This window comes from Sminthopsis crassicaudata, chromosome 1 (assembly GCF_048593235.1).
Source record: "Sminthopsis crassicaudata isolate SCR6 chromosome 1, ASM4859323v1, whole genome shotgun sequence".
NCBI lineage: Eukaryota > Metazoa > Chordata > Mammalia > Dasyuromorphia > Dasyuridae > Sminthopsis > Sminthopsis crassicaudata.
Window position 1 is genome coordinate 647,131,546 of NC_133617.1, and position 23,410 is coordinate 647,154,955.

General features: G+C 33.8%; 1 protein-coding gene across 6 annotated transcripts in view; it reads left to right on the plus strand.

Annotated features, from left to right (window-relative positions):
* The window catches only part of CCDC171 (coiled-coil domain containing 171), a 507,402-nt gene that overhangs the window by 194,631 nt on the left and 289,361 nt on the right, over positions 1-23,410 (plus strand). For all 6 annotated transcript variants that reach the window (XM_074282935.1, XM_074282936.1, XM_074282937.1 and 3 more), the window contains one exon: positions 12,476-12,578. In XM_074282935.1, coding sequence (XP_074139036.1) covers positions 12,476-12,578 — 103 coding nt within the window. The remainder of the gene's footprint in view (positions 1-12,475; positions 12,579-23,410) is intronic.

The following is a 23,410-nucleotide window of genomic DNA, read 5'->3' on the forward strand; positions in this document are numbered from 1 at the left end:
TATTGGGTCAGTAGTTGATGTGTTGTAGAGTTTTTTAATGCCATAAGCTAAAAAATTTTATGAAAATAACTTTGATGCATAATGGGATAAAGTTTCAAAATGGTTATCTTGGATGTGCTAGCTTAAATTACATTAATTAATGAATATTATAAATCTCACTAATTTGGGTTCCTTTTGTGTTCAAGTAGCAAAGGACTAGTATGAAATAGTGAAATGTCCTAAGGCATGGAATTTTTTTTCGGTTATAGAATAGTTTTTTTTATCTTATTCCACAAGAAAAAAAAGTTAATACTTTTTAATTGTGTGACTCTGGGCAAGCCAATCACATTTGCCTCAGCAAAAAAAAAAGAAAAAAGAAAGAAATTTTGAAAAGGTTGTAAATAAATATAGAAAACACAGAAAGGATTACGTGCCCATAAACAATCAGTACAGTTCACCTTCCTTTTTGGTAAATCCTACAGGATCCCTTTCTATCCTATGTTTTGACATCAGTCTCTTTAGCATTGCTCCTCTTGGGAGCAAAGACCATAACCTTTATCTCTCATTGAAACGCATTCTGTTCAGCAAATTTCAAATCTCTCATTGGAAGGGTAAGTTTCTGAATTATTGAACTTGCGGAATCACTTATATTTCAGGGGCTCCTAGAAAATTTTGGTGTATCCCATGTAGAAGGGTACTTAAAATTTTTGTCCAGATCCAAAATACACAGGATTATGCACTGAGGGAATCATGGAAGAATTTCCATCCAGGAAAGTTTCTCCTCTGAAAAAACGATGATGCCTAATTGATGGACAAGTTCTTAGTCTCTGTGGAGAAAGCTCTGTTTGAAACATTTGGGGTGGATCAGATATCCACCTCAGATAGTAAGTCAGTTTTCTTTGCCTTTGGTTTTTCTTTTGCTTGTGGGTTTGAGAGAGGCCAGTTGAGCACCAAGTAAGGTGCTTGATGAGTACCTTAATATTTGGTAATATTATTTGGTAATATTTGGTAAATTTTTGAGATGTTCTTTGTTGAATCTGCAAAATTGCCTTTTTGGGGATAATTATGATTTTTGCTATACCTACAGGTCTGTATGGGACAGTTAGTTTGTATGGAGGATAGGGTGCTAGGCCTAGAGTTAGGGAGACCTGAGTTCATATCCTGCCTGAGACATTCACCAGCTATGTGACCCTGACCACGTCACACTTCAGTTCCTCATCTATAAAAGGACCTGCTCAACAAGGAAATGGCAAATTATTCTGACATTTTTGCCAAGAAAATACTAGATGGGGTCACAATGAGATGGACATGACTGAAAATGATTCAAGAGTGTAAAACTGCATAGGGACATGTCAATTTACTGTTATGACTCTTTCCCTGATGGCACTAGAGAAGCAAGTAAAAGAACAATGTTTATGCTTTGCTGGAGTCTCCTAAGCACTGTTCCAAATTGGGGAAATGGACTGGATGTAAAATATAACCCCTGGTTATTTGCTGGGAAGAATGGGTTTAAACTCAAAATTTTCTTGGTTGCACCAAATTTATTTCCAAATCCAAAATAGTCAGTAGATGGATGATCATTATAACGATTAGTGTTGGGCTTGGGTCTAACAGATCACTCAGGACTTTGCTCTTCATTTATAACAAATCTCAATGAGGATTTTTGCTCCTGTATTTCTTTTGGTGGTTAGCTCTTCTGACCTTTAAAGCTCTTTAAGTCATAGACATCTCCAATACTTTACCTAAAAGTGTGAAAGAATGGACCCTACAGAGATAGAAACAAGATTCATACTGGTTTTCTGTGAGAGAGAGCCTGAGGTCATTATGTCACCAAGAGGCCCACAGCATCTTATTTTCCTTCTCAAACTCCCAATGCGCCAGTACAAGAATAAGAGACTTGGTTTGGTTCGTTAGTAACTTTTGAATGAACCCCAGTTCTAGCTCTCTGGTCAATCAAAAATGTTGTTCTTCACCCAGCTTTAGCAGAACAGAATTAGTTACAGAAGATAGGCATGTTCTCCAAAGCCCAATGGAGCTTAAGTAAATGGGATTATATAAGCCTAAGATACATCTAAATAGTAACTAGATGATATAGTGAATAGAACAAGGCATGGGATTCTTTTAAAAATAAATGCAGTACAAATTTTTTTTTTCCCTTTAAAAATATTAATTCTTAATTCCTCCAAAGGTTTTCAAAGAGTATGTTGGTTAATGAAAGAGAACTGGTGAAAATTTAGAAGAAATGCCTTCTTTGTCACAGTTTTATATATATATATATATATATATATATATATATATATGTATTATATATATATATATATTTTTTAGATTGATAAAAGTTTATTATGGGGTTTGGAAGTAAAGTTAAAGTGTAGTTAGTAAAGTTGAAGGTAGAGATAAGAGGGCACCGGAAAGTGTTCCAGTGAGCATAGATCCTTGGCATGCCAGGTGTAAGGCTTCCATGTTTGGAACCTCTGCAAAGAGAGGGCTCCAGCTTGGCTCTTTTATAATGAGAGATATAGCTAAAGAGGTCTGTGGGTGGAGTCCCAAGGGCTCAGATCTGGGTGGGGGTTGTCACAGTTATATTGTATGACTTTATGACATTTTACCTATCAGGACCTAATCTTGGTAAAAACTAGGAGGAAAGACTAGATGGTCTCTGAACATTCTTTCTACTTAAACACCAAATAATCTGGAACTTGAAGTTTTCATGTAACTCATACTATATCTGCTTCTCCTGAATCTGCATACTTTTTTTTCCACAGAAAAAAAGATTATAGATAATAGTAGCTGATGGATCAGAGATTTAGCATTAAAAAGTATTCTAGATAATCCAGTTTAATCCCTTATTTAACAGCTGATAAAATTGAGGCCTGGAACTAAGTAGCTAATACTCAGTCCTTTGTTAGAAGTAGTAAATCTGGTATCTGAACGTGTGTCCTTTGATCCCAAATTCAATATTCTTCCCCCTGCCTCATGCTTTTTCTTGTTTTATTTTATTGTTGTCCACTCTTAGTATTCATTATATCATTGTCAGTAACTTTTTCATCACCAAGGCTTTTAGGGTGTTTTAAGCAAGTTTACAATGTTTTGGCTTTATAACTTCTTAGGTATAAAGGTAAAGACTATAGAATTCAGGACTGAATGAATTTTTTTTAATTCTATTTGAATTGCCCCTCAGTGCCTGGTTAACTTTTGGTTGCATCATGGCTGTATTTGGGTATATCTGGTGTATTGGAGTTTGAGAAAAATCTGGCAGTTTGTATGAATTTGAAATTTAGTCCCAGGGCTTTAAATACAATGGTGGGCTGTACTAGACTTTTCTTCTTTCCAGCTTCTGGCTTAATATTACTAGCATGTGTGGGGAAAAATGTAGTTTGGATTTTTTTCTGTAAATTCAGAATCTCATAATTGAAAGAACCCCTAGTGAAACTTTGACCTGGATAAAAATCCCCTCTGCAATATTTTGGACATGTTATTATCTTGCCTTTGGCTACAGGTTTTAGAGGAGGAACTTCACCTCCCAAGGTTCTCCTAAGGCACTGGATAGCTGTAATTACCAGGGCCTTTTTCCACATATGATCCCTAAACCAGTCACTCACATGTGTATTTATTCTTCCTAGTTGTTTCCTCTGAAACAAATGGAACAATGTCAAATCCTTTTCAACATGACATCAATATTCTAAATGCTTAAAACCAGTTATCGTTTTTCCTCCCCATCAGAATATTTTGTCTAAACTCAACATTCCCACTTTCATCAACTAATTATGTAATATGATTTCAAGGCCCTCTAACACCTCGGTTGCCTTTACCTGGACTCTTTTCATCTTATTGCTTAAATAGGCATTTGTTAAGCACTTTTTTGTATCTGGTACTGCAGCTAAGCATTGGGGTTACAAACACAAAAAAATAAAACAGTATCTATTCTCAGAATAAATATGTTTTTGTTATTTTTATCATATTAATATCTATCACATATAAGCAAATATAAATATAATTATATCCAGAATAAATATAAAGTAATTAGGGCAGGCATTGTAATTGGGGTTATCATGAAAGACTTTATGTAGAAGGTGATGCTTGAACTCTATTTTTAAAAAAAGAGAAGTTCTTTAAGATGCAAGTGAAGAGGGATTGTACTCTAGCGATGGAGGATGGTCAGTTAAAGGTATGGCCATGGAAAATGGATTGTTATCTCTAAGAAAGAGAAAGCCAATTGGCTGGTTGACAGTGTGTAGGAGGGGGAACAATGTACAGTAAAACTGGGAGGATAAACTTTAAAGTGAAGAACTTTAAAACCTAAACAAAAGAGTTTACATAGCTAAATCTACACTTAAGAAATTATCACTTTGGTATCATTGTGATGGATAGACTTCAGTGGAGAAAGACTTGGAGTCAGGAGACCCATTAGATGGTTATTAAAATAATTTAGATGAGAGATGATGGACTAAATTGGGTAGTTAAGGTGAGAAAGAATGAGGTATTGAGAATAATGTCAAAGTTAAAAACCTGGGAAACTGGAAGAATAGGGTCTTTGGAGGAAAAAAGGGAGGTTAGAAAGTTTAGTTGGATTTATAATGAATTTTGTTTTGGATACGTAAATGCTGATTTATTGACTGTGATTGTTTCCTGACCTACTGACTTGTTGAGTTTGAGTTGTCTATGGAAAAACACAGTTTGAAATATCTAATAAACAGTTAATGCAGTACTCTTGTTCAAGTGAGAGATTAGGAATTGGTTAGCTCATTGACATAAAGGAAATAATTAAATCCATTAGAATTTATGAGGTAATCATGAGTGAAAGTAGAAAAATGGAAGAAGGCAAAGAAAAGAGGGGAAAGAAGGGAGAAGAAAGATTGGGGGAAAGTGATAGGTGAAGAGATAAGAGACAGAGACAGGGGAAGATCTAGGACAGAATCTTTGGGAACATTCACAAGTAGGGACTATGCTATAGGTTATGAACTAGCAAAGGTAACAAGAGTGGTTAGTAAGGAAAACTGGGAGAGAGAATTACCATGAAAACTTAGAGAGAAAAGAATATTCAGGAGGAGAGGGTGGCCAACAATATAAAATAGAGCAGATGAATTGAGAAAGATGAGGAATAAGGTAGGCCAGTTGATATCTGATTTAGCAGTTAAGTCATTGGCTTTGTAAACTGTATTAGTTGAATGATAGGTTTAAAAACCAGGTTGCAGAGTTAAGGAGTGAAAAGAAAGGGGGTGGATATAGGAAATGTAAATAGCTTTTTCTAGGAGTTTGGTTGAAAGGGGAGGGAAAATAGAGGACAATAGCTTTGATAAGATGCTAGTAAAGGTGTTTTTAAGGTTCAAAAACACTCAGGCATGTTTAAAGACATGAGGGGAGGAAATAACAAAAAAGAAAAGTTTGAAAATTTGACTGGAAGAGATGATTGAGATTGTAATATTTTGGACAAGATGGTAATGCATGGTATCCAGATACTTGTAGAAATGGGATTGGTTTTGGCAAAGAGAAGAGCCAGACTTGTTTTTAGAAACTGGGAGAAAGAGTGTAAGAAATTATATTTAAATTTTTTTGAGATGAGGAGAGAAGAAAGAGCTATGCCATTGTTTCTTGGAGTGAAAGGAACTACAGTAGTTCCATACAAGTTCTTAGACCCCTTCCTTTAGCTTAAACTCTAAATTTTCAGTGCATAGAGATCCGAACCCAAAGTCATCAAGACTTAATCTCAGACACTCACTAAGTGAACCTGAAGAAGTCATTTACTCTCTGTTTGTCTCATTTTCTACAACTGTAAAATGTGGATGATAATAAAATTTACCTTCTAATGTTGTTGTGTGGATCAAATGAGAGAATGTTTGTAAGGCACTTAGCATAGTGACTGGTATGTAGTAGTTATTTAGTGCTCATTTTCCCCTTCCTTTCTTGTGTTATAGAAGTGAATATAAAAATGAAATATCAAATTCAAAAAGTTCAAACTAGGATTTTATGTCTTTAATGAGTAATGAGCAGAGCAACTCAGAACTTAATGCACTTATTTTAACTGTATTATTTTATTAGGTATATGGATTTTTAAAATATTATCTATAGAACTGATGATCTTTGATATTTTCAAATAGTATCAAAGAAACAGTATTTTATTATGTGACCTAAGATCAGGACTTTAATATTGTTAAGTTAGAGTTTTATTTTGCCATGTACAATATTTAATTTCACTGGTTGAATTTGTCATTAAAACTTTAAACTATTAATTTGAAATGTATAAATTTAATAATGATTTAATAAACCTCAATATAAAAATTGAATTTTTAGTTGAACCTACTTGGCAAAACCTATGTATTAGAAACCACTAGAGAGTCAGCTGATTCAGTTGGGTCTTTTCAGAAATTACTGAAGATTTTTCTGTTAGCTTCTTTTGAAGCAGGGGAGCTATCTTTTTGAAATTAGTATTATTACCACTTGCTTTGTGCTTTCTTGGATGAAATATTCTTTTTCAGCTCATCATTTTCAGAGATTTGTTTTTCTGCTACTCAGTAATATACAGTTACAGCTTCAGGAGAACCTATATATTGAAAAGGGAATTCTGGTTCCCAGGAGAGTTTGTTGAGAATGAGTATTTTGCTCTCTAAAGAACTTATTATTGAAAATGGTGGAGTCTATCCTTTTTTTTTTTTTTTTTTTTTAACTTTGTAGGCATTGTATATATTTAACTGATTATTATATTTGATGGCTTTGGAATTTTGGTTTCTTGGTAATATTTTAGCTTTAGGTAGTCTAATTGTATTCAGAAGGATATATTTTTGGACTTTGAAAATTAATGGACAAATGAATGTTTTACTTTTTAACCTAATAAAGTTGTTGGGTTTTGTTCCAATGTGGCAGAAGAGATTACATCTAAATTCTTCTTAGAAATCTAAGCGTCTTTTTTTGGGGTAGGGAAGAAGTGGAAATTATGTGTACATGTTGGAGAAAATCAGTTTTTTAAATATCTGCATTGTTTTTTCCCTAATATTATAGGTTAAGGCAAGATTAAAAACAGGAATCCAAACAAGATGAATGAAAAGAACTTTGTTAATAGGCAATTTTTAATAAACTTATATTTATGTAGTGCTTTAAGGTTTACAAGGCTATTTCTTTAAAATAACTTATATTGATAAGTAGTTTAAATATTATCTCTTTTTATACATAGAGAAACATGCAGAGAGAATGTTTTCTTCTTGTTATATAACTAATATGTATTAGAACAAGGATTTAAAGTTAAATCAGAATCTGTGTCTCTAGTATTATTTTCAATATATTATGTTGCTTCTGAAAGTATGAGTATGAAGCTGGAACTAAAAATTTGAGAGAGAATTCCCACTGAATCTTGTTGTCTGGGCAGGAACTTGAAGTAGATGATTTCTTTTTCTTTCTTTCTTTCTTTTTTTTTTCCTGATCCATCTTGGTTTTTTCTTTTCTTTTCTTTTTCTTTTTTTTTTTTTTTTTTTCATCTTGGTTTTTTCTAATTCTAATTTCTAAATTTTAATTCTAGCACCACTGTTCCTTTTAGACCTTAAATAGCCCTAATTCATTAGAGATGGTCCCAATTTCAATAGATTTTAGACATTAGGATCTTTCATCTCAAAACTTTCCATGTCTTTTTTCAGATGGTAACCCTATACGGAGTGGTCTGACTATAGATCAAGCTAAGAAATCTGAGTCTTTGGTGGGATGGGTGGAAATTAATTGACCTAGGTAGGTTCCACAGTACATAATTTGCATCATCTTTAGCCAAAACTAGCCTTTGTTTTTTCAGAACTATCAGGACTAATAATGAGGTAACCTAATAATAATCATTAACTTAACAGGCTAGAAAATTACAAATATGCTGGGAAGTAGCATCTTAAAAGTCTGGGAAGAATGATTATTTCAAGTGTATGGTGACACTTGTCCTAGCTTAATTAATGTGGAAACTCTTTGTATGAAAATTTTACAATTATCTAAAACTATCATAGTATAGTTGTTACTGGGACCAGAGACTTGGTCATATATATAATCATAGCTCAACTGCTAACTTCTTGGGTGGACTTACATTCAAGGATCCTAAGGGTCTAGCACCAATCTGAAGCTTGGGATTATGGATTTTGGATATACTTTTTGGCTATTGTATGCTAATTAGGTGTTGTTCAAGACCATGTAATATTCACCAGACTTCTGTTCTGTTTGTAAATGCTAAGTATTTATACACTAGGTAGTTCTTACATATCTTAGTATTTACAAATACAATTTGAACTGGTATGGGAATGAAGTCAGTATGTACATATACATGCACACTCAAACACTTAATGTCCATAAGAAAATTTAGTGTACTAACAGTGGCACATGGATTATTAGTACAGTTATGTTTCTGTTCTTCCTTAAAGTTTAATTAGATATATACCCTGAAGGGGAAATCTTCGTTTTGAGCTAGGAATTTAATTGGGCTTTTAGGCAAAGCTTTGGCATTGGTATGTTCTCCTCTGAACTACTTGGCTTACTTGCCTATTTTTAGCATTCTGGAAGATTTTTTTTAGCATTTATTTTGTGTGCATCTTTAGTACTGAAATATTCAAGGCCTCTGCCTAGACTCTTGTTTTAAATATCTCTTTGACTGTTAACATTGTGGCTAAAACATCTCCTACTCCAATGACATGTTGTGGAGTTGCTTTACTTGGAGCCTAATTCTTGAAGCATAGGCCTGGTGATGAATTACTTGCTTGTAGTAATAGTACAAGAGCCACCTGGCTGCTTGTAGAGGTACCTGATCAGAGAGTTGGCTACCAGGTAATACCTCTTTTTGGCTTCAGAAAAGATCCTCAAAGTTGAACAAGGTTTTATATATTTAGGAAATCACAGATCCCTTGAACTATTGGAATATCATGGGTAAACCATCTTAATAAATGATTCAAATCAACAAAAATTTATTAAATACTACATTATGTGTTAGTAATGCAAAAGCAAAATAATTTTAAAATCTATCTTTTGTCAATGAATTCTGATTCAATAATTGGGGAGCTGCCTAGTTTTAAGACATTATTGGAATCTTAATACGGCTAATACAAAGTAATAGTGGAATGAATAAATTTGAGTATATATAGTATGTGGTAAATAAAATACCCATGCATCTATCTATACATCTAATGTAAACTTTGAGCATAAACTGATATTTCACATCATAAGAGTTGGAGATTTGGAAGGACCCTTCTCTTCCAATTCCCACTCCATTTCCAGTTCTGGAACCAGGATCACATCAGTTTTGCTGTTGTTCTTATGTAGAATTTTTCAGTCTTCTCAGTGGCCCCATTCATTATCCTATTACTTTTATAACAGAAGTAGTCTTATATAACTATTATCTCACTATATGTATTGACTCCCCCATTAAAGTAGAAATGCTTTGAGAAGAGTTAGTATCTTTGCTTTTGTATTTATATCCTGAGGTTATCACCTAATAAGTGATTAATAAACTCATATTCATTCATTCATTCATTCATTCATGTAATTCAACCTTTAGCTGAATAAAAAAATCTCTTGTTTGCTCCTTTTATTTGGCTATATGAGAAATTTTGTTTGATAGTTATTTATTATGTAAAATGGAGTGTTATCAAGTTTGGCCATTTAAAATTATCAAAACTGTGTATCAAGTATAGATACTCTGCATATATTTGTGAGTTATTTGAATTCTTTGTGATGTAGGGGTTGAAACTGGTTAGCCAATTAAGAAGCATTTATTAAACACTTGTTATGTGCCAAGCTTTGGGGATTCAAAGAAAGGTATAAATAGTTCTTGATCTCTGAAAACTCACATTCTAGTGATGACATCATATAAACACATATACATACAAACTATATGTTTTTTCAAAACAATGCTTATGAAAGAGAAAATGTACATGGTAAAATGGAGCCTAGTTTTGACAACACTGAATAAAGTACTGACTACATATGCAATCAAAATGTGAACTTGTCATCTTGACATAAAATATATTTGTAAAAAATAAAAATATATATAAAAAAATTCATTGGAGAAGTTAGGTAGTACAGAGGATAGAGGGTTGGACCTAGAGCCAGGAAGAGTCATCTTCTTGAATTAAAAGCTGGCCTCTGACCTGGCACAAGTCACTTAGCCCTCTTTGCTTCAGTTTCCTTAATCTGTGAAATGAACTGGAGAAGGAAATGGCAGACCTTTTCAGTGTGTTTGCTAAGAAAGCCTCAACTGGAGTTACAAAGAGTTAGAAATGACAAAAAATGACTGAACACCACCACATTCAATAGTGGAAAATATGGCCCATCTCCTCATGTAGTGCTGAAGCTCCCATGATAAGGTTGCGAAAAAATTTCTTTCTCATTGAAAAAAATAACAAAACCAAAAGAAGGGATAACTAAACAGGCTACTTCTAGGTTTGCCTTGGCTTTTATTTTGCCATTACACTTAAAATGATGATCCTCTATAAACTTTCTTACTAGTCAGTTATCGAAGTATTTCTTAGATATGTCTAGAATTTATTACAAAAAATTGTCCTTTTATTATATGAAGATTGTCAGTATTATGTAAAGATTTTATTAAAGGGGTGCTTGCTTATTTGGAGAATATATTTTTCTTAACTTTATGCTACATTGTCAAATTAACAGTCTAACATTGGAAGTGAACAGAAGATAGGTGTTACTTTTGATCTTTGACTTGGTTTTCATTGTATGGCTTCTCTCTAGTTTTTTCCTCCAATAAGCAGATTCATTAAATGCTTTTTTTGTGGTCTAGAGTCTCTTTACTTTGATACTTAACTTTTCCTTTGTTACTTTAGATGGACTTCTGGCTTTATGTGATGAATTTTCTACTGAAAATTGAAAAAAAGTTAATCATTGCATGTTTATGTAAGAAAACATGTAATATTTAATTTTTAGCAGAAATATGAAGAATGATGTTGCTTTAAACAAAATATTTTAACAATGATGCTTTGTATTGATAATTGGTATTTTGTAAAATAGGAAGCTAACATTTGTTCTATAAGTTACATATTAGTTTAACAAGCCTTTGTGGTTAAAGAAGCAACATATCATAGTAGTTAGGGAGCCTGTCTCAAATTCAGAAAGATTAGGGTGTATTTTCTATCTCTGACTTAGTGGCTATGTGATATTAGTTAAGTCATTTGGACTTTCAGTGTTATAGCTTGTTAAATATTGGGTGAAGAAATGGTGCCCTGCATTGATATAGGGAATTACCTTACGTGGGAATTTTCTACATTAATGAAAGCTCTATCCCTTCTGATTAAATTCATACTACCTAAATACTTGGGTGAAGTGAATTATTATTGCAGTTGTATGAGTGTGAAAATGAGAATGCCAATAAGATTGGGTAATTTTCTTAAAGACATATAGCAAATGAATAGCAGAGCTGGGACAAATCAATGCCCCCAAAGCTGCCTTTTCTTTAACCTTCTAAATTCTATCTGTATATTTTTAATTATCATCTGCAACAGCAAATTTTTTTGTATTCCTACTTGTGCATAATGCTATGGTAGGGGCAATAAAAAGCAAACTGTGCATCTTCCTTAGCAGGAAAGCACTTACTTATGTGTAGAACTATAGTAAAGGCTATAGTTAAACTGCAAATGGTAGAAAGAGAAAATAATTGGGAAATTCATTAGCTAACATTTAAAAAATATTTAAAAGAAGCTATTTATTTGGCCACTGGTCGTTAATTTAAAAAAAAAATCTGATTGTTTGGATTTCAGCCAGTGGTCATTGCTATTGAGAATATTAGTAGGGCTTGGTTTCAGTGGTATTATATATCAAATATAAGTCAAATTTAAATATGCATGTTGTAAAGAGGCAGAAAATAAATATATATTTGGAGACAAAAGAGAGTAGCTTTGGAGGCTGTATAACAAATGGATGGTAGAATAGACAGCTTTTGTACTGGCGATAATAACAGATTGAGACTGTTGGGGACTTGTTGGAGGTGTTTTTTTTCCCTGAGAATAGTGAAGGTATTCTAGATAAGAAAAATCGGTTTATATGGGGTCCTTGCTTCTATATGATTTATAATGGAGTACAGCATCAAATGGGTAGATAGATATAAAATGAATTAAAATATAGAAATGAGAAGTTATCTTTCCAGATGACACATATGATTAAAACTAGTTGTAATTAATGACAATTATTAAAAATCTTTATTTACTTTACATTAATAAAATTAATAAAATAAGTTATTCAATTCAAAAATAACAAAATTAAGAGATAAAATTTGAAAGTCTCCAAATTTTGACAATTAAAAGTTTAGAAGCTACTAGTTTCATTGGCTTAATGATCATCAAATGAAATTTGAGTATTATAGAAAATTGTAGTATGCCACATTAAAGATATTTTAAAATATATTTGATTTGACACTTTATTTGGGAGCTTACCTACAGAGGACTATAGATATATTTGGTCTATATCTTTTATAATATAATGAATTATTATTTATAATTTTTTCTTCCTATCTTCCTTTTCAATACTAAAACAGGCTAAGAAGCACCAGGCTTGTCTAACAGAGACGAATGAAAAGAATGTGAAAGAGTTGGAGTTGCTCTTAGACAGCTTTGCTGGGTCTGGCCAGCGGACATCAGGTTAGTTGAAGGTATAAGATGACAGATGCATCTGTCAATGTTCCAAAGTCACTCCATTGTGGGAATTCTGCAGATGCCTCTTGCAGTCCCTCTTCTCAACATGCTTTGATTTGATGACATGATAAGAGCAGTTCTCACAGCAGTCAGTTGGCCTAGCTGGCTGAGAAAGGGTGACGGAATGTGGACCTGCTGTTGTCAGCCCAGAACTTGATTTACAAGTGCTGGGGTGTATATGATTGGACAGAAAAGGACTCACTTGCTGTGCTCTGAATCCAACTGAGAAAAAAGTCCTTACAGTATACCTGCAAGGGGAACAGATGTTTTGATTGAATCGAGCCAAATTCTGAGGCAACCTTCAACAACTTAAAGGTCATGTATTCAAAAAGGTTATGTAGGACACAGGATTTAACACTGTACATGTTCTGTACTGTTGCTTTCTATAGCTAATTGTCATATCCATTTTCTGTATTTCTATTGATCTATTGTCCAGGTAAATATACTTAAGTGAACTTTTAGTTGTATTAGTCCATTTTAATACCTAAAGGAATATAAAAATCTTATCAAATAGAGTTATTGCAAGAAAGTATAAAAATCAATATAATTATCAAATGAGTACCAGATCTATAACACTAGTTTCTACTTTTTCATATTTTCTTGTCTTAAGAAAGAATTATGAATTATATAATAACCTAATGTTATGATTTTAATCTATCCATCATGATTATTTTCTTCTGTTGCTCTGGCAACCCAACATTATTTCATTTCCTTTCTAATTTACTTGCATTTCTTGACAAATCAGGTAAAAGTAAAAAAAGTCTTTTATGCTTGAAAAATTTGCTAAAGGAATTCATTGCTTTTTAAATAATTAATGCAGTATTAAAACAAGAGATAAGTTCCTTTAATCAGTTTGAGAATTCAAAAAAACTTCAGTCCATTTTAAAACCTTGAATGGTTACGGTTTAAGAGCATATAGTTTATTTGGCTTTGCAAATTCCTTAGAGGTTAGCTCTATGATATATTTCATGTTTTATCTTGCTTATTTTTTTTACTTTTACATTTTAAAATTCAATTTACATTTTTCTTTAATTCAGATTTCTAAGAGATACTAGTAATTCATAGGTCGATATGTAAAAAGCAAAGAATAATGCAAATGATGGAATAAATAAAGATGCTTAGCTTCAAGAAAAATTTAATCAAAGTTTTAATTTTTTATAAAAACTAAAATGTTTCTACAATTATAGAAATTGTAGTTTTCCATTTAATGTGTCATTTTAATATAGGGAAGATAGGTCTTTAGAGATTAGTTATTCAAATGTTTTAACCTGTTTTCTAGTTCATTACTAATATATATGGATTTTAAAATATGCCTTTATAGTTGACTTTGAAATGCCAGGAATCATGTGGCATATATTTTTGACTCTTTAAGATTAATTGATTAAAAAGCAGTTTATGAATTGTTATTAATAAACTTGAAGGATGAAGCCTGTACTCTATTAAATAATTTCTAGTCTCCTCCTTTTAATGATGTTCTTTTTAAAGTCCTTAATTTTCATTATAATTTATTATAAAAACTTCTCCATTTTGATCAGGTAATAGTTTTAGCATTAAAAAATTTTTTTTTTGTTCCAAAAGTTACTTATAAATAGGATTGGTGATTCAGCCAACTTATTGAGAGTCGTCTTTATCATTTAATTTAGACTTCTTTTCATTTAAAGTACTTGACTGTTAATATTTACTTTTCCTAAATTCTATTTTAATTTAAAATATTTGGGGGAGTACATATTTCTTCCTATTAAAAAAGATTACAAAGAGAGGTATATTGAAATACCAAAAATGGATTGGACCCTCAGCATTAAAATTAAATTTTCCCTTCCAGCTTGTACAATTGGTGATACTACTGTGCTGTCTCAGAATTCTTATATTCTTTTTATCTTACGTAGAGAAGGACTGCTAGATTATAGAAACTACAAGAGTATTTGAGAATATTAAAACTATGTCCCTCAATTCTTTTTCTCCTTATATAGAAAAATTAGGAAAGATTAGGAGGATTTGTAAAGTGGCAAAGGATGACTTTCTGGGATCAGATTTAGAAGATCCTGGCTGTAATTCTCCCAGAGAGTTGAGGATATTTTTTCTGCCATAGGTTTCTTTTTTTAAAAAAAATAAAAATAGCTTTTTGTTTTTCAAAATACATGCAAAGATAGTTTTTAACATTTACCCCTGCAAAACTTTGTGTTCCAACTTTTTCTCCCTCCTTCCCTCCCTTTCTCCCCTTCTTTCAGACAGCAATCAATCCAATATAGGTGCAGTTCTTCTAATTGTATTACCACATTGATTGTGTTGCATAAGAAAAATCAGATTAAAAGGGAAAAAATGAGAAAAAAAAAACAGCAAGCAAGTAAGCAACAGCAACAAAAAAGATGAAAATACTGTATTGTGATCCACATTCAGTCCCCATAGTGCTCTCTCTGGTTGCATATGGCTCTCTCCATCACAAGTCTGTTGGAATTAGTTTGAATCACTTCATTGTTGAAAAGATCCAAGTCCATCACAGTTGATCATCACATAATTTTGTTGTTGCTGTATACAATGTTCTTTTGCTTCTACTCACTTCACTTAGCTTCAGTTTATGTAAGTCTCGTTGAGGATATTTTGTCAGAGAGTGTGTCCCTAGAGTGAGTCAGAAGTGGTTGTCCAGACCCCTACAGGGTAGTTTGTTTTGTTTTGTTTTGTTTTTTTAATAGTTTTTATTTACCAGATATATGCATGGGTAATTTTACAACATTGACAATTGCCAAATCTTTTGTTCTGATTTTTCCCCTCCTTCCCCTCCCCAGATGGCAGGTTGACCAATACATGTTAAATATGTTAAAGTATAAATTAAATACAGTATATGTATACATGTCTAGACAGTTGTGTTGCTGTGCAGGGTAGTTTTTGAGAGGAATCCTGGTAAATCAGATGTCCAGGAAGGGCTGCTTTTCTCCTTGAGTATCTAGTTCACTTTTTACCCAGTTACTGACAGTCCAGCTATTGCTTCTATGAGAAAGTGAAATTTTTTATCTCTAGACTTTTACAACTAGCCATTGGACATTTTCATGTTACGTATTTTAAAGTCACTATGTCTAGCCAAAGACACATCTCTTTCCCCCCACAGCCACCAATTACTGCTGATTCCCCTGGCATTCTTCCCAGACACTTAGCTGGAAATCTAGAAGCCATCATTGGACTGATCCTGTATTTCCAATCCAGTCAGCCACCAGGACTTAATGATTCTGTCTATTCTTGCACTCTCTGATCTGTCTCTTCCTTTCAGTCCTCTCTTCCACTCTAGTTTGAGCTTTTATTTTACTTATAAAGAATGAAACTAATATTTACATAGTATGTTGAGGTTTCTAAACCTCAATATGCTATATAAATATCAACCATAGGATATCTCTGCATAGGATATCCTATGATCAAATTGGCCTACTTATTAGATTATGGAGAATGCTCTCAACTTTCTCACTTCTTTTTCTTTGTTTAAAATCCACACTGCCCTCACACCCTCTCCCATTCCCACCTTGAGGACCACAGTGACAACTATGGCTTATCAGAACAAAATTACCTGTGTCTACCACAGGTTGGGCACAGATAGTCCGTATGAACGTTTGCAATGGAATATCTATAAATTTGTGCATCTCACAGTTCTTTTGAAGTATTGCAATTGTGCTTTGCTCATAGAGCACAGTGCCTCCTTTAATATTGGCATGCCCTCTTGAATGTTCTCTGCCAGGATCTCCCATTTCCCAGAACTGATTCCAAAGTCCTTCAGAGAGATCTTTGAGGTGGTCCTTGTAATTTTTAAACCTTTGTGTAAATATTTCATCTCTAAGTTCTTTGTAAAATAGTCTTTTAGTTTTAGTTTTTGATTATTGTACAATATTGTTTTTACTGTGTACAGTGTTTTCCTGTTCTGCTCATTTCCCCAAAACCTGCTATATATATTATAGTTTGCATATATAGGTCCTTTTCCTTTTTAAAAAAAATCTTTTCAGGATACATATCTAGTAGTGGTATTATTTGGTCAAAGGTTATGCATGGTATTAAAGCCCTTTGAGCATAGTTCCAAATGGCTCTACAGAATGCTTACATCAGTGTCCAATTTTATTGACAATGCACTAATGTCTCAATTTTACCATATTCATTCCAACATAAAATAGTCTTTTAGGCAAACATATGTTTGGCATTTGAACAATGTGGGAAATCCATCATAATTGTGCTTTCTGCAGGTGGGCTTGAGAAAGGACCTCCGTTACCACTATTTCTCACTTTTCAGATTGGCTATGATGACAGGAAAAGATAATGATGAATACTGGAGGGGATGTGGGAAAACTGGGACACTAATACATTGTTGGTGGAGTTGTGAATTGATCAACCATTCTGGAGAGCAATTTGGAACTATGTCCAAAGGGATATAAAATTGTGTACACCCAAATTGTGGTATATGAAGGTTATGGAATATTATTGTTCTGTAAGAAATGACCAGCAGGATGAATACAGAGAGGTTTGGAGAGACTTACATGAACTGATGCTGAGTGAAATGAACAGAACCAGAAGATCATTATACACTTCAATAACAATATTGTATGAGGATGTATTCTGATAGAAGTAGATATCTTCAAAAAAGAGAAGATCTAATTCAGTTCTAATTGATCAATGATGGATAGAATCAGCTACACCCAGAGAAGGAACACTGGGAAATGAGTGTAAACTGTTTGCATTTTTGTTTTTCTTCCCAGGTTATTTTTACCTTCTGAATCCAATTCTTTCTGTTCAACAAAAAATTTGGTTCTACACACATTTATTGTATCTAAGATATACTATAACATATTTAACATGTATGGGACTGCCTGCCATCTAGGGGAAAGAGGGGAAAATTTGGAACAGAAATGAGTGCAAGGGATAATGTAAAAAAATTACTCATGCATATAAAATGTTATAATTATAAAATTAATTTAAAAAATAGGCACAAATGCCTTTCAAATAGTAACAGAAAAATAAATAGTATGATGATTAATTGGCTTATTACAAGAGGAGGGGTTATAATCTCAAAATATTTACCTATTTTGAGAAAAATGAATTGATTATAAAATTAGAGTTAGAAAGAGACAGTCAAACCTTCACTTTACATTGGAGCAAATGGAGGACTTAGAGAATGATACATTTCTGGTCATATCATTATTAAGTAATGAGTCTGGGATTCAAATCCTTACAATCTTTTGACTCTAAAATGACTTAATTTAGAATCAAATGACCTGGATTTGAATCTTGCAATATTTGTCACATGTGGCACAATAAAATTCTGTATTTGGAGTTGCAAAAAAAAAAATTGTGTACACCCTTTGATCTAGCAGTGTCTCTACAGGGTCTGTATCCCAAAGAGAGCATAAAAACAGGGAAAAGGACTCCCCAAGTGTAAAATGTTTGTGGTAGTCTTCTTTGTAGTGACAAGAAACTGGAAAGTGAGTGGGTGCCCATAAATTGTTATGATATATGAATGGCATAGACTATTATTGTATAAGAAATGAGCAGCAGGCTGATTTCATAAAGGCCTGGAGAGACTTACATGAACTGATGAATGAAGTGAGTAGAACCAGGAGAATATTGTTTTTTGGTTTTTTTTTGTTGTTTTTTTTTCTGGTTGGTTTAAACCATTACCTCAATTTTAATTTCTTTTTTTTTATTTTATAATTATAAAAAAATTTTTATGACAGTATATATACATGAGTAATTTTTTTTATAACATTATCCCTTGTATTCATTTTTCCAAATTTTCCCCTCCCTCCTTCTACTCCCTCCCCTAGATGACAGGCAATCCCATACATTTTACATGTGTTACAGTATAACCTAGATATAATATATGTGTGTGAATCCAATTTTCTTGTTGCACGTTAAGTATTAGATTCCGACGGTATAAGTAACCTGGGTGGATAGACAGTAGTGCTAACAATTTACATTCATTTCCCAGTGTTCCTTCTCTGGGTGTAGTTATTTCTGTCCATCATTGATCAACTGGAAGTGAGTTAGATCTTCTTTATGTTAAAGAAGATAACTACTTCCATCAGAATACATCCTCATACAGTATTGTTGTTGAAGTGTATAGTAATCTTCTGGTTCTGTTCATTTCACTCAGCATCAGTTCATGTAAGTCTCTCCAAACCTTTCTGAATTCATCCTGCTGGTCATTTCTTACAGAACAAAAATATTCCATAACCTTCATATACCATAATTTACCCAACTATTCTCCAATTGATGGACATCCATTCATCTTCCAGTTTCTAGCCACTACGAAAAGGGCTGCCACAAACATTTTGGCACATACAGGTCCCTTTCCCCTCTTTAGTATTTCTTTGGGATATAAGCCCAATAGCAGCAATGCTGGATCAAAGGGTATGCACAGTTTGATAACTTTTGGGGCATAATCAAGAGAACATTGTACACAGCAACAGGAAGATTGTCAAGATCAACTATGATAGTCTTAATTGTTCTTAGCCATGCAGGGGGTCCAAGCCAATTTTAATGGACTTGAGATGGAAAATGCCATTTTCCTCCAGAAAAAGAACTATGGAAACTGAATGTGGATCAAAGCATAGTATTTTCACCTTTCATTATTTGTTTGCTTGCTTTTTCTTTCTCATGTTTTTTTTCCCTTTTGTTCTGATTTTTCTTGCACAACATGACAAATATGGAAAATAAGGATTTTATGTGTCTAATTAGCTTATGTTGTATCGTTTGCTATCTTGTGGAGGGGGAAGATAGGAGAGGGAGAAAAAATTTTGGGACAAAAAAATCTTACAGAAATGAATGTTGAAAACTCTACATCTATTTGGAAAAATAAGATATATTTGAGAAAGGATCTCAGTGAGCAAATTTCAGAATCTTTCTTAGACAATTTAAATGGAAACAATTAAATTTTCAGGCATGACACTGGTAAATTGTTTTGGTTTCATAGGTATAAAACTATGAGGTCAACACCATGGCTCTATAGACTTCTAGATTGTTGCCTCTTTTCTCCCACACTTTTTTTTGGATCCTCTTAACCACTGAGCTAGCTGTGGCAACGTGTGGATCTACTTCATCATTTATGTTGCCATTCCTAGAAAGTATCCTGCTGTTGTAAATGAACTTTTTTCACAGAATTCAAATTTTTTTTTATTTGTTGTAAGTGATGTTGCTAGATTCTATGGGATGCTGGCTGGTGGAGAACCTCTCTTTTCTTGGTGTTGACCATCAGGCCAAAATTGGCACAGTGACAGAGAACCAATCCATACTTTGTTGTGTCTCAGCCTCAGAGGCTGCACTGAGGATACACAAAGTCACATACCACCTCTTCCTCCACTTTAGTCTTGTTGCCTTTTCAAGTTAAATCATTTGCCATCCTTACAACAATTGACTTTGATGCTGTTTTCATCCTTATTGAAGACGTCTGAAAACAATGTTGAAAACATCATGCTAAAATGCATGGGAACAAGCACACAGACCTGCTTCACTCCTACTGGTGACTGGGAAATGACAAAAGCCCCATCCATCTTGAGTTCTTACTCAGCATGAAACTGGCTGTTATAATACCAGTGAACTTCTTTGGGCAGCCACATTTTGTCATAATCTTCCATAGGTCCTCATGACTGACTGTATCAAAGACCTTGGTCATATCAGTGAACACTATGTGCAGATTTCTGTTTTGCTTCTGTTTGCTTCAGAAGTTGCTGGACAGCAAACTCTATATTGACTATTCTCTCTTTTGGAAGCCATATTAGCTATCAGATAGAGGATCATCCTCCAAGGCAAGGATCAGCCTATAAGGAGGACTCTGGCAAGATTCAAGGTGGCAATGACAAAGAGAAAGATCATACAGAACAACCTAGTTCCTTTTCCATTATATAGATGGTCAGTGGAGACATTCTTTAGCTCCTGTGGGGATAACCTCCTCTTGCTATGTAACATGGGAGATTTTATTCATTTTTTTTAATGAGCAGTGGACCCCTGCCTTGTAAATTTCTGCTGGTGTGGAATCAGCACCAGGTGATTTGCCACATGAGATGGGACTAATGGTATTCAAAACCTCTTCTTCAGTTACTAGAGAGGGATTGACTTCATTCTGAGGTATATAGACAGTGGCTTTAGCATTGTTTGATAATAGTCTATTGAGAACATTATGGAAGTATTCAGCCCATCTATTCAGGATCATGTTCTTCTCACAAATCAATGTGGCTCCATCAGTACTGAGTAGTTGAGATGCACTATAGGTCTTTGTCCCAATAAAAAGCCTTCAGGATGTTATATTTGGATTGTTACTATCAGCATAAAATTGAATTTCATCTGCCTTCTTTATGAATCAAGAATCTTGTGTCTCTCCAAGCTGCATTTGCAAATTTATTTTTGACGAGAGTCAAATGCTCCTTTCTCAGAGATGGATGAATTATCTGTGATGATCTTATTTTTCACTTAGTAACTATTGAAGTTCCCCATCTTTTTCATCAAACCAATTTAGGTGTTTGTGAGTTTTCTGGCTTAGTTAAGTAAATGTGGTGCTATACGCCAAATCTCTGAAAGCTGCTCATTCTTTTTCTTTTCTACTGTTGCCAGCCTTGTGTGTCAGCTCAGTTATCTTCCAAGTTAGCAATAAGCTGTTCCCACTTAGAGAAGCCTTCTGATCTGTTAACATGAAGACTTCTAGCAGTTGTCTAGCTTGGGGCTGCTGCTTTGGAGAGGATAAGTCTAGGATTGGTCAGTCCAGAATTCTTCAGCACACATCCCTTTCACACTTCTCACAGCTTCTCTGTCTCTTATAGTGACATAATCTAGTCTATTAAAAGCCAAAGTTTGCTGCAAGAGTGCATCCAGGATGCTTTATTGTGTTGAGAAAAACAGAACAGTGCTGGTGAGGAGATCATGAGACGCACGTCTTCAGTGATGAAGGACTGCTGCTGCTCTTATTTCTGACTCCATTCTGTTCAAGATCTTCTTGCCATCTCTGGTTGTCTGTGCCTATTGTGGTGGTCAAATCACAGAATTATAAATTTGTCTTTTGGAACATTGCTCATGAGAATCCCCAAGTCTTCATAAAGTTTTTCTTTGATCTTATCAGAGTTCATCATGGGAGTATATGCACTGATGATGGTAGCATGATATTTTCCTGCAAGTGGCAACTGTATTGTCATGAGATTGCCATTGATTCCTTTTAGAAGGAGCTTGGTGACTAGTTTAGATTTGATTGCAAACTCTATGTCAGCTTCAAGGCACTCTTTATGACATCACTGGAGAGGAGTTCAAAGTCCATTCATATTTATATATAGTTATGTGTAAATGTAAGTAGTTGTATTTTAATAACAATATTTTAAAAACATCTATCCAGTTTGAAATTTGGTGAACTGGCCTTCATTTGCCAGCCTTGTTTCATTCAGGGCTGCTATTTAGTTGTGATATGTGCTGAATTCTCTCACAAAAAGAGTGGTTTGTTTTTTAGTCTACTGGTTTTCATATTGTCCATAAGTGTGTACACATTTCACATGCCAATGGTGAATAGAATCATTTTTGCAAAAGTTTTTGTGCATTTTTTAGTCTTTTGATTGCAGGTTAGGATTCCTTCAGGCCCTATTAAGCAGGCCAGGTTTACATTAGGTGAAACAGTTTTTTAAATTAAAGCTTTTTATTTTCAAAATATGTACATGAATAATTTTCAACATTTATCCTTACATAATCTTGTATTCTAAACTTTTCCCTTCCTTCCCCACACTCCTTCCCCTAGACAGCAAGTAATTCATTATATGTTAAATATGTGCAACTCTTCTATACATTTTTCCACAAATATCATGCAGCACAAGAAAAATCAGAATAAAAAGAAAAAATAAAATGAGATGGAAAACAAAATTCAAGCAAACAATAGAGTGAAATACTATATTGTGATCCCCATTCAATTCCTTTGGACATAATTCCAATTGCTTTCTAGAATGATTGGATGAGTTTACAACTCCACCAACAGTGCATTAGTGTCCCAGTTTTCCCAAATTCATCATTATCTTTTTCTGTCATCTTAGCCAATCTGAGAGGTGTGTAGTGGTTAGGTGAAATAATCCCTTTTATCACCTTCCTCATGCCAGGAAATGATCAGTTTTCTTAAAAAGGCTGCTCAGACACTCAGAGGCTGCCTTATTCCACTTCTGCTTCAGTCCAGTGAGAAGATGGTTCTTTGGGCCTGAGTCACATATTCAGGATTGTGACTACAGTTTCCATTGTATTTAAGCTGCTGCATTGTCTCTTGTCTGTCACCAAAGGATTTTTGTACGCATGGTAAAATGGGTGATGTCTTTTAATCCATTGGATTTAAGTGAGGCAAAGTTGCATAAAATTGTTGGCCTTGTTGTCAATTCAAAAACCATTGATAGAAGTGAAAATGACTGACAGTAGCTTAGGATGTAACGGATGATCTTATGTCTGATCAAGTCCTAAGTATTCCATGGTGTCTGCTTTTGTTACCTTCATGACCCATTGGAATACATCATTCATATTTGTTCATTCTGCTAAATGAAGTCGTCTTATGTTTAAGGTAGTCATTCCTTTCATTCACCAATGGATTTGAGGTCTGTTTGTTACCCCCAATCTGGTTTAGTCTGTCTGCTGAAGTGCTTTACTGGGGTGTGGCTGCTGCTCCTGCTACAGCTTTTTGGAGGCACTGGTACAGTTGAATGACAAGTGGATTCCAAAGGTAGAAAGTAGTACTGAAAGTAGTCCTCACACCAGGAGTACTAATCCTCTGTTAACATTCTGCATAATTGACTAAATTAAACCCA